The sequence below is a fragment of the Boleophthalmus pectinirostris genome, unplaced genomic scaffold (assembly GCF_026225935.1).
Source record: "Boleophthalmus pectinirostris isolate CB_2022bp ecotype Guang Dong unplaced genomic scaffold, ASM2622593v1 HiC_scaffold_12, whole genome shotgun sequence".
Classification (NCBI taxonomy): Eukaryota; Metazoa; Chordata; class Actinopteri; order Gobiiformes; family Gobiidae; genus Boleophthalmus; species Boleophthalmus pectinirostris.
Window position 1 is genome coordinate 28549800 of NW_026571018.1, and position 11372 is coordinate 28561171.

Here is an 11372-nt window from a genome sequence, read left to right on the forward strand (position 1 = left end):
CATGGAAGACTAAAGACTAAATACGACAAAGTTTAAACTCCTCTTACACATAACATGGCCTATAACGATGACATATATGGTCTCCCCTGAATTCATTATATCAAGTACTCACATCTATATTATTAAAGCTTTAGCATTACATACACAATACATGTTTCCTCATTTAGACTAGTTAATATCAAAATCAAAATCGCCTTTAGATACAAATTGACGCGTGGTTCTGTTGCTATGGTAACATGCTTCTCTTCTACGTCACTTCCGGCAGTTTTCGGGACGCCAGGAAGAAACAACTGAGTGCATCCCGATGAATGGAAGTGACCAGAAAACTTCTGCTGTTTAATCTATAATCCTCATAAACTACATATTTTGCTCGTTGCAGCACCGTAGGCAACTGTAGACGGTAAGGCTAGACAAATTATGTTCCTAGGTTGGTCAACGCGTGATCACTGGGGTGTGATACTGCCTTTTATAATGACAGCGTTAGCCTCTCAATGCTACAAATAACATTGTGGATTGATAAGGTTAAGTCAAGCGTTGGGGGGGGAAACGAAACGTATATCGCGCTGAAATGTTATCATTTTCTATGCAGAAGTACCTTCTATTTATTTATTAAAGACTGTACTAAGTAAATGTCTAAATGTGGCCTGAGGACGCAGAATCATTATTATCTAACGTATTTTGCTGGCATATTTGAAGAAATAATATATGTCATATTCTCGACAGAATTGAGCGACAGTTAACTCAGTACCTTAATAACAAATAAATGAATATCTATGTTGTGGTTTTCCGAAATCTTGTGATCTTTGATCTTGTGCACTTTTTTTCAGATATAGTATTACCGTGGAAGCAGAGAGCCTTCAGTCTGTCTCCAGCTGTGTTTATGTCGTAAAGATCCCTTGTAGTCATGTCAGTATCAGTGATAATAAAATGGGGAGGGCAAGAGTACTCCATCAGCTCTCTGTCTGAGGAGGACACTGTCATGGACCTGAAACAATCTATCAAATCTCTGACAGGAGTGTTGCCCGAAAGACAAAAACTACTGGGACTAAAGGTCAAAGGTGAATATAGTAGTTACATCCATTGCCATATAATAACACATTTAATAAATGCATTGATGAAGTCTACTTGTTTGTGTAGTTTGTCCTGTTGAAGTGAATTGCTTTTTATCTGGTTTATATGACACAAGTTTTATCTCAGTGGAAATGCATGCAACTATAAACTCATAAATTACGTACAAGACTATAGCTAGGAGGTAACTTAAATAGATTATTATCTTTTATCATCACCTAATTAAATGTCTTCCAAAGAATCAAATGTGTTAGACTAAAATGTCTTACGTAGCATTAGTGACTGGACTGGATAAATTCAGGCCTAAACCGGTGATCAGTGTTTGGTCTTGGTTTGAACCCAGTTTAGTTCTGATGAAAAAACAAACAAACAAAAAAACATAAGAAATACTAAAGCTTTTACTTTGCTTTACTTTACTTTGCTATGGGCCTAATTTTGATTACTTTCTATACCCCCTTTTTTGTCCTTCAGGTAAACCAGCTGAAGATGAGGTGAAGTTGGGCTCTCTTAAACTGAAGCCAAACACAAAGATTATGATGATGGGCACCAGAGAGGAAAGCTTGGTATGTCGTTAATTAATTGTGTCTATAAAATCAAGGACAGTGGGACATGCCATAACATTTTGGTGTATTCACGATTCTGTTATATTGTTACTTTATTAGGAGGACGTCCTTGCTCCTCCTCCTGAAAACGATGATGTGGTTAATGATTTTGACATTGAAGAGGAAGTGATTGAAGTGGAGAACAGGTCGGGTCAATCATAAATCAAGATTTTTATTGAGAAGAAAATAGTATTAAATTCCTTTTGGAATATAACATTTGTGCCACTGAGCATCCCTGCAGCACCATCATGTTTTATGTATGCCATGGGACACATTCAGTGCATATCTTTATTGTATATTCATTTATCTTAATGCTGCACATGGCTATGCAGAGACTTTCATATCATCCTGATTAAGTTAACTGTCCTCTGTAGCCAAATAAGAGAAACTAACATTCAAAATTTATGTGCATTTGTATTTTGAAATAAATGCTGTTGTCTGTCTCTAGAGAGGAGAACCTGGCAAAAATAGCACGTAGAGTAAAAGACTATAAAGTGGAGGAGATTAACCCACCCAGAGAAGGAAAGAAGCTACTAGTGCTTGATGTGGACTACACTTTGTTTGGTGAGTTAGAGTAAAAGAGACTTATATTAAGATATTATGTTGTATTATACACAATACATTTTTTTATTCTATACTCAATTTATGTTTGTTCAGACCACAAGTCATGCGCAGAAACAGGTCAGGAGCTTATGAGGCCATACCTCCATGAGTTTTTAACATCTGCCTACGAGGACTATGACATTGTGATCTGGTGTAAGTGAGGGATTGCTAATTATTAAAGATAATTTTTGTGTCACATTAAAACACAAATTCAAATGCTCTATACAGATTTTTTATTAATTACTTACAATGAATTATCTTAATTACATTATCTTTTCTGTGCATTGATAAATGATAACGTAACAACTAAATTATCTAATGAAGCTGTGTCATCTCTTTAGCCGCAACAAGTATGAAGTGGATTGAAGCCAAAATGAAAGTATGTAATTAGCAAAATCTATCCTTTCCTCAGTCAAAAGATGTTAATCCGTTTTAAATATGATTTTGTATTTGTGTTTGCAGGAGCTGGGAGTGACAGACAACCCAAACTACAAGATCACCTTCATGTTGGACAGTGCTGCCATGATCACAGTACACACGCCCAAGAGGGGAGTGGTGGAGGTCAGGGCTTAAGTATTTCTAATCAGTCTGAATTGGCATAAACCTGTCCTGGCTTGGGCATGATAGTATAACTGAATGAAAGTAGGTGTGAGTGTGACAATTGTATTTTTGAAGCACATGTCATGTTTTGCCCTTTGCCAATTATAGCTTCTACCAAGTCATAATAAATTAGCTCTTATAGACACTGAGTCACTGCTACCAGTTTTAGAAATGTCACTTTCCTTTCCTTCCTTCACTGTTCCAGGTCAAACCGTTAGGCGTCATATGGGGGAAGTATGAGGAGTTTTACCATAGGAAGAACACTATTATGTTTGATGACATTGGACGCAACTTTCTCATGAATCCTCAAAATGGACTAAAGGTCAGTGCTTCAACCTTTAACATGACTGTGTGGCATTTGAAGCATTTCATTTTTAGGTTTTATGTGAGAATTTCCTTCCTAATAAAGACACGTTTATTTAGATCCGACCTTTCATGAAGGCCCATCTGAATCGAGAGAAGGACAGAGAACTGTACAAACTAGCTCAGTATCTCAAAGAAATTGCCAAGCTTGAGGACTTCACTGGACTGAACCACAAACACTGGGAGAGGTGAGAGACAGACTTTTCAAAAGCTGACTGAACAATGGGTCGAACAAAGCACATAAAATACAGACTGATTTTGGGCTGAACCAGCACCACACTAGTCCTATGATACCAGTATTGACTTTTTCAGAAAAGTACCAGACCTAGAATTTTTTTTTTTAAATGCATTCAGAGACAAGCTACTGATCATCAGTTATTGTCCTTTGTTTATTTGTTCTTTCTCAGATACCTCTCAAAGAGGCAACACCACTGAAAGTGAGACTTCTATCCGAAAAGCTGCTTCTCAAAACAAACTTGACGAGTCCTCTTTTCAAACTACTCCTTTGATTTCTCCAGCTCAGGACTCCACGGGCTTCCCTCCCAGTATACTTTTGCATGTGCTTTCTCCTTGAAAGGTCAAAACCTACCAGAACCACAAATGACATACATGAACAAAGTGAGTTTTAATGTACCTTAATAAACAGTATTTTCTATGCTTGTCAAACTAGTTACCTAAAAATAATGCAAATTTTCATATCTACAAAATGCAACTTATAGCAATTCAATTTTTATTTCATTTTTCTGCTAATGCAGCACATTCAATTTTAGAAAAATAATTGTAAGATGCTTTCTTTGGCTTTTTATTAATACTTGTTTATTCATCCCAAATCTTGGGGGACTCTTCTGCTGCTATGACTCTGTTAATTCAAAGCTCAAATGCCAAATGGTTCCCTTATTTTTGGAAAAAAACAAACAAACAAAAAACATTTAATAAATTTGGCATTGAAGGAAAATGTAAAAAAAAAAAAAAAAAAAAAAAAAATGAAAGCAAGTTTCTGCTTTGTTTGAAATATTTCTGCACTTACACATGAAGACTGGCACTAATTTTAGGTTATGGATTGTAAGCTAAGTGTTATGTATAGTACATATTTTGGGATTTCATTTATTTTTCATACATTGTTTACAGGGCTCTGAGCATAGGGATGTTCATTTGATGTAAAAAAAATGTGTGTTTGTGTTAGCCTAACTACATCTTCTACATGTAAATATGACAAGTAAACCATTTTTGTAGCAACATTGTTGTGTGTGTGTTCCTTTTTACTATTAACAAACATGCATACAAAAATGACTATGCACTGGAAACATGTTTAGTTTCTTGAGTATATAAAGATATGTGAAAGATGGGAACTGAAGAATCTAACTCCATCCACTGTCCAGTGTACATTGTAGTACGTGTTTCCAAAAATATAGAGAGAAAAGAGCACCGACTTTTTTATTGTACATATAATATTTAATAATGTAGAATAGGTCAATAAATACTGTACATAAATAGATTTAAACAGTACATTCAGAGGGAGCAGTGGTATGTGCCGTGGATTCGGTTGACACTGTAAGGAAAGAAAAAGGAGATTTATTAAAACCAAACATGTGAATAATATTACCCTAAAGATACATCCAAGTACAGCAGACGTCTCTTATCATATACGCAGATATAGAGTGGGGCACAGTTAAAACTATTTGTATTACTCACGTGCAATGACTCCAGTGGCTCCATGGTCCTCCTGTGTGCTTGTCCTGAGCTCTCAGACAGAAAACAAACCTCTTCTGTATGATTTTATCGACTGAGTATTTCATTTCCGAAATGTTTTTATCCTGCACAAGACATTATGAAGACATTTAAATTTTACGTTTATTTTAGTTATTCATTTTTTGAGTCTTTTTCTTACATCTAAAATTTGATCGGAATGGCAGTTTTCTCCATTGCGCACCACTCTGACATTAAACAGCAGACTGAAGTAACTGCAGGGCCTCTCCCAAGACTCAGGATAATCCCATGTGAACACACTGCCATTAGTGAGTTGCAGTTCTCTCGGTGGCGCAGGGGTCACTAAAATTGCAGAATATATAAATAAAAAATAAATATTATAAATAAAATGTGAAATGCATTATTATGTTAAATATTAAATTCATTTTTAGCATATTTCAAGTGATCACAGTGTCTTAAAACAGATGGAATTTAGCTTTTCTGTGAACTTATAGCCATTGTTATTGTTATTCGAGAATGTACCCAACAGCCCATTTAAGGCTATTTTGATTGAGATATTTTAACTTGTCTTTAAATTCCCTTTGTTTTAATATGAACTTGTTATTTATATTTAAGGTGCTCCATAGAGTCACTGACCAATTTCCCTGAGGTAGAACTTCTTGGTGAAGGCCTCCAGGCGGAACACACTCTTCATGTAGACGGTCAGAGAGATGCGGTGCTGCTCCTCTTTGTACGGACAGTTATTATCCACACACCTCATGCCCGACCCATCTGGCTTCACCACACATGAGACCGGCTCCTCATCGCTGAAACAAAACCCAACTCAGTGACAGTTTGCCCCAGTACCACTGAAGGATGATGGGTCAAATGCAGAGTGCAAATGTCTCTACAACCTTAAATACAGGCTTTGTACCACTCTAGGTATCTGGCATATGTGTTAATTTTTGAGTTTATATCATGGTAAGATTTATTCAATTCAATATTCCTGACTATATTACAGAATTTGCAGATTTATTGGGTTTGTTTTGGCAGTAACTTCAATCTTAAAATCTTACAATCCTCAGTCTCTTTCAAACAAGTACATTTATTTATTTAAAAAAAAACAAAAAAAACATTTTGCTGTGCATGCGTGGACCACTGGAGGAAGTGAAAGAGTACATGTGAAAGACACATTTATGACTCAAGTTCTAATAGTATTGTGTAATTATGAATCAAGCTCTAATAGTATTGTGTGATGAGTTCTCACCGATGGCCCTTGACCAGCAGCACAGTGGCATCTGAGCGATCCATAGACCTGGTCCAGCTGCACTGGAAGTCGCCACGGTAGTTTGGTGTCCAACAGTGGATATATTCTGCAAGAAAATTAGCCATTTTATATGCACTCTTTAGTTACGCTTGTAGCCAAGATATTAAGTATTCAGGATCTTGTAGCTTGTGTTGTTTTGACACAAAGTAGTATTTTATAATCCAATGGTGAAATACAATAAATAACAATATAACTCTCTTGGTCTCTGTCTCTTTCTGTCTGTCTGTATGTCTCCATCTGTCTGTCTGTATGTCTCTCTGTCTCTCTCTCTTCTCTCTCTCTGTCTCTGTGTCTCTGTGTCTCACTCACCCTGCTTGTGGCCTCTGGGCTCCAGTATGACGGTGCGGTTGTCAGGCTCCAGTTGAACCATGATCACAGTGTAGTTGATTGGGGGTCCCTGTGGTTCTTGGTGGCAGGTGTAGTTGCCTCCACCCCACTCTAGCACAGTCACCTGGATCTGGTTCCCCTGCAGTCTGGGCTGGAGAACACCTAAATCAGACCAAAGGCTCCACAATTTAATAAGGTCAAAAAACAATCAATGAAGTCTGCCAACACAGGTGTACTTCTGTTAATTGCATTAGTGAGCACTCTAGTGAAAACTAGAAACCTACAATGGTAAATACAATATCAGTATTTTAATAATACTGAATTTAAAAGTAAAATAATGTGTTCCTCACCGTTTCTCTTCCAGATCACTTGCTGATCTTGAAAAGCATCTCCACAGCTTATGGACACAGGCACTTCAGAGCCATCAATGTTTCGCACCCGCAAAACCACCACTGAAACAGACATGAGCACAGGTCTGTGATGTCCATTCAGTTTTGTGTTTTGTGCTTTACAATGGGCCCTGGAGGGGAAACCCCTGAACAGCAGCCACAATAGAGATACATTATTGGATTTAGTGGCCCACAGTCTTTACAGTCACATTTACTATTGGGAATTTACATTATTAATGAGTAATGAAAAACAAACATTTGCTCTGCAGCAAGTTCTTAAAGCAAACAAATATCTGACTATTACAAATATTTCCAAGGATGTATGTATGTATAGCTCTTATCTCTTTTCTTTTTATGAACCTATGAATGAATTGCTTATTATATAAGCAAGTGCTGTGTTTTTTCTTGATAAAATCACACAAAATACAGAAAATATGAAGTCATAATACCACACTTAAAATCCATAAAGGCTCTTTACCATTCATTGTGTCGTAAACACTGAATGGTGTGTGTTGAAATGTATTATTTGATTACTGAATTAAATCTTTGACAAAAAATTAGTTGAGGATGAGTTGGTGATGTGTTTGTAACAGTCAAGTCCACAGTATAAAATGTTCTGTACATACCATTGTCCGTAAGTCTCTCAGTGTTTGCAGAAAAACTTTTGGAGGTAAAACACAGCATCGCAAAGAGAGCCAAAAACACAAGCCTGCCCATCTGTAGAAAACACATATCAAAACATTATTTCAGTCACATCATGTTATCTAGGTCTATTGCCACCTGGAGAAAATCTGAAAATATGTAAATACTTCAAATCTTACCTTAAAGTCAATGTTCAAACTTCTTTCTTCTACCTATCACACGCCTGCTGCTTGGTCTGATTGTTGTATGTGTGGAACAGTTATGGTCTGGTCGTATTTATTGTGTGCGAAGCAAAAAAAACCCAAACAGGAACTGAGCCTCCATCCAATGCCTGTGAGTAGTGAAATGAATACTGGAGGAAATTGCTTAGAACTAAATATTCTTCACAGAAATATCAAAAAACTATACACCAACTATAGATTGAACAAGCTGATTCATCTGTCCTGGTTAATACGTGGTAATTTACTTTGATCCTGTTTTTGTTCTGAATTAATCATTGCTTCAGAAAAGTGTCTATTCTCTGTGTGTACTTCATTAATTATATAAAATGAGTGGCTGTGTTATCATTTAGTAAATAAAAAGGTTTTTATGTTTGTGTAATTATTACTTGATTTGGTGGGTTAGTAGGCTAGCTGTATCAAATCTTTATCATATATTTACATTAGGCAAATCTTTTGTGAAGAAACATTTAAAAATATGAGGTGAATGCTACAGAAAGTAGTGCTGAGTTCTAAAAATGAATCCCATGATGTCATCAATAGGCCTGCACTAAATTCCATCAAAATTCAGGGACAATTTATGTACAAAGATCACATGTTTTTGTATATGTTTGAATAACCCTTTATTACTCGACTGTCCACATCTTGAAAGCTCAAAATGCTCTGTTCCACCTTGTGATGTCATGAAGCTGTAGTTTTCATGTTAACAGCTACCGTTTACCTTTGTTTTAGAGATCTGAACTTGTAGGACTGAAGTCATCCCAATGATTCTAGTGAAGGTGTATGGAGTTTAAAAACACAGTGGAGCTCTTCATGTATTACCACATGACATCACAAGGTGGAACAGAGGGTTTTCTGTTGGAGAGAGTGTGATAAAATGTGTGAATGAAACAAAATACAGCTCCAGGTCTGTTTGTGATGAGGAAACAACATTATAACACAGACTAGAAGATAGCGTAATATGGCCCCTTTAAACATTAATTTTACAAAAATAAAGGTGCAGTCATATATTTTATTTGTCAAATAATAACTAATGTGTAAATTCGTAAAGTATTAACTTTCAGAAACTTGTTGAAATAGGGAAAAGTAAGATTATTAGCAAAATTGTATAATTATGTTTACAAAGTTATAATGAAAAGTGCAGTCTAACATATCATATGCACTTTAAATATGACATAGCAACTAAATACATGAATTGTTTGTCTGGTATTAGTAATGGTATTGAACGCCTTTACACTGTGATGGGGTAAGAGAAGTGTTTTAGACACAACACACTGTAATTATGATAATAGCTAATTATGGTTTTATTAAACATGTCTGGATTACAATTTAGAAGTGTGTAACTGGAAGCTCCAAATGCTAAACTAAATAGTTTCAGTTAATTCCTGTGATTCAGCCATTTAATTCAGTCCTGTGATTCAGCCATTGTACACAGACCATATTCCAAAAGGGAAAGGTGATATGTGTGGAGGAAGTGACAGAAACTTTTCAAAAAGGGAACTAACATACTTCATACTTTCAAAGCCAGTACAATAGAGATCTTCAATTACATGGGTCAAAAACGGGGAATGCTCCTGACCATCTAAACTTCTCAAGAAATAGAATCAAATGCAAATGACGCAGCCTCTATGGAATCTGAAAGAGGAATGAAGTCAATGGGACAAATAATGGAACAAATACAACAGAAAATATTATGTCATAGGGCAGTGTGTTGTCATTGGTATTGAACTGGGTTAGAACTAGCATTTCCTCCTTAAATCTAAAATATTTACAATACACCAATACTTCAGCCAGTCAGACACAGATTAATACGACAATTATTCTTTACTATTTACTATCCTTTACTATTCTTGGCAAAAAATTATAATGTTTGATATTCTGGACTTTCTGTGAGGAGCTTCATTTAAAAAAATACACTAAGTCTGTAGTTTGAGTCTGTCCGATTACATTAATCATTTAGTCAATTATAAAATATGTTTCACAATGTTTTTTTTATGGTTAAAACATGGGGAAATGTACAAAGTAATATCATATGCATGTTTGAGTATTGTTGGTGCTTCATGGGCAAACATCTGGGGCAGGGTTATACAGTGACACAGAAAAAGGTCCATAAATGACTTTGTACATACACGTTTTGGTTCGACCTGAGAGGAATTTCACTTAATATCATCTCTATTAATACCACATGACTGAACAAATAGGAAACCTGCCTCTTATAAATGCTACCCTGTGACTGATAAAGAGAGTGTTACTTGACCACTGGCCTTTGATTTTAGGGAAGGTAATGTGTGACATGCGTATGCTCTGTATCTGTTTTACTCACCTGCTGTCTCACTTTCTCTCATGCTTTTAGTTCATTTATATTTAATTAACACATTTAAAATATTTGAAAGAAAACTTTTCTGATGGAAGATTTGCCACTTCATTGTTTCCTGAAATGTTCAAGTTATTTCTTAACTATAAAAACTGAATTCATTATATTATTTATATATGTATTTTATATATATATATATATATATATATATATATATATATATATATATATATATATATATATATATATATATATATATATATATATATATATATATATATATATTTTTTTTTTTTTTTATATCATTTTTGGAAGCCTCTGTAGTTAGTCTGATAACCTAAAAGGCACATTATGCAACTTGTCTCCATGAAGATGCTATTGTATTCTTATCTTATCTAACCCTCCACTTCTCAGCAATACAAGCTTTATGTGGGGCAGTCCAGTGTCTTTTCCCCTCAACACTTTATCCCTTAACATAAACTGTATGGAGAACTTCCTTATCAGTGATATTCACTGTAACATTATTAACAACAGGAAAAGCCTATGTTACTTTATAGCTGGCCACAACAGTAAAACAATATGGGCTATGTAATGTGTAGATTTTCCAAGACACGCACACATAAAGCCAACTAGAAATGGAACACAAAAGGGGAAGTCTCAGATATTGCAGATGATAAGAGCAAGTTATATTATTGTGGTTTTCTTGTATCATTGTTAAACCCATTAGGCACTGAATAATATCAATAACAGCCCAGAGGACAAAGTGAAGTAGAATTTAAACTGGATGCTTCAAGCCATGTATTCATAATGAGATACTTTGTATATATGTAACATTAAACAAATCAGCCTCAGTTTATATTTAACTATATGGTTGCACAGTGATTGTTTAACCTTTCTATTATATTTAACTATGTGGTTACAAAGTGATTGTTTAACCTTTTAATTTCCCATTGGTTTCAATGGGAAGCCAAAGTCATGTGTTTTAAACCTACATGACATTAACAGAACGATCTAGACTAACTTCCACTTCCACTGTTGGCCTTTTGACAGTCTGGCACGTAAATAAATATCACTATATTATCTTGTTTACAAGATGACTAAGCTTAACCTGGGTCATGCCAGATTGATATGCATAGCACTCTGAATTGAAGTCTACACATTGGGAAAAGGTGTAACATCATGATAGATATTTGAATCTGATTGAACATCGGGAGTATCTAAACATGGATTCTC

General features: G+C 35.3%; 2 protein-coding genes across 2 annotated transcripts; one reads left to right on the forward strand and one right to left on the reverse strand.

Annotated features, from left to right (window-relative positions):
• Positions 1-264: 264 nt before the first annotated feature.
• ublcp1 (ubiquitin-like domain containing CTD phosphatase 1) lies at positions 265-4472 on the forward strand. The gene is made up of 11 exons (XM_020920107.2): positions 265-400; positions 828-1058; positions 1540-1631; positions 1731-1816; positions 2119-2234; positions 2328-2426; positions 2615-2652; positions 2736-2834; positions 3079-3195; positions 3297-3424; positions 3644-4472. Exons 2-11 carry the CDS (start codon positions 905-907, stop codon positions 3669-3671), a joined length of 957 nt encoding a protein of 318 aa, XP_020775766.1. The 5' UTR covers positions 265-400; positions 828-904; the 3' UTR covers positions 3672-4472.
• A 194-nt stretch (positions 4473-4666) lies between these two features.
• Positions 4667-8371, reverse strand: LOC110155929 (interleukin-12 subunit beta-like). Its single transcript, XM_020920108.2, has 9 exons — positions 7787-8371; positions 7592-7682; positions 6927-7028; positions 6559-6738; positions 6190-6295; positions 5580-5749; positions 5125-5285; positions 4929-5050; positions 4667-4785 (listed from the first exon to the last, which is right to left on the reverse strand). The coding sequence occupies exons 2-9, from the start codon at positions 7680-7682 to the stop codon at positions 4746-4748; spliced, it is 972 nt and encodes a 323-aa protein (XP_020775767.1). The 5' UTR covers positions 7787-8371; the 3' UTR covers positions 4667-4745.
• Positions 8372-11372: the final 3001 nt, after the last annotated feature.

What these genes read in the sequence shown, in the direction of transcription:
- LOC110155929 (XM_020920108.2), bottom strand. Translation starts at nt 7,682, where the DNA reads ATGGGCAGGCTTGTGTTTTTGGCTCTCTTTGCGATGCTGTGTTTTACC. An exon ending in TGAGAGACTTACGGACAATG is followed by an intron (nt 7,029 to 7,591) that starts GTATGTACAGAA and finishes TGTCTGTTTCAG; the next exon opens with TGGTGGTTTTGCGGGTGCGA. An exon ending in AGCCACTGGAGTCATTGCAC is followed by an intron (nt 4,786 to 4,928) that starts GTGAGTAATACA and finishes CTTTCCTTACAG; the next exon opens with TGTCAACCGAATCCACGGCA.
- ublcp1 (XM_020920107.2), top strand. Translation starts at nt 905, where the DNA reads ATGTCAGTATCAGTGATAATAAAATGGGGAGGGCAAGAGTACTCCATC. An exon ending in CTATGACATTGTGATCTGGT is followed by an intron (nt 2,427 to 2,614) that starts GTAAGTGAGGGA and finishes TCATCTCTTTAG; the next exon opens with CCGCAACAAGTATGAAGTGG. An exon ending in GGATTGAAGCCAAAATGAAA is followed by an intron (nt 2,653 to 2,735) that starts GTATGTAATTAG and finishes TTGTGTTTGCAG; the next exon opens with GAGCTGGGAGTGACAGACAA.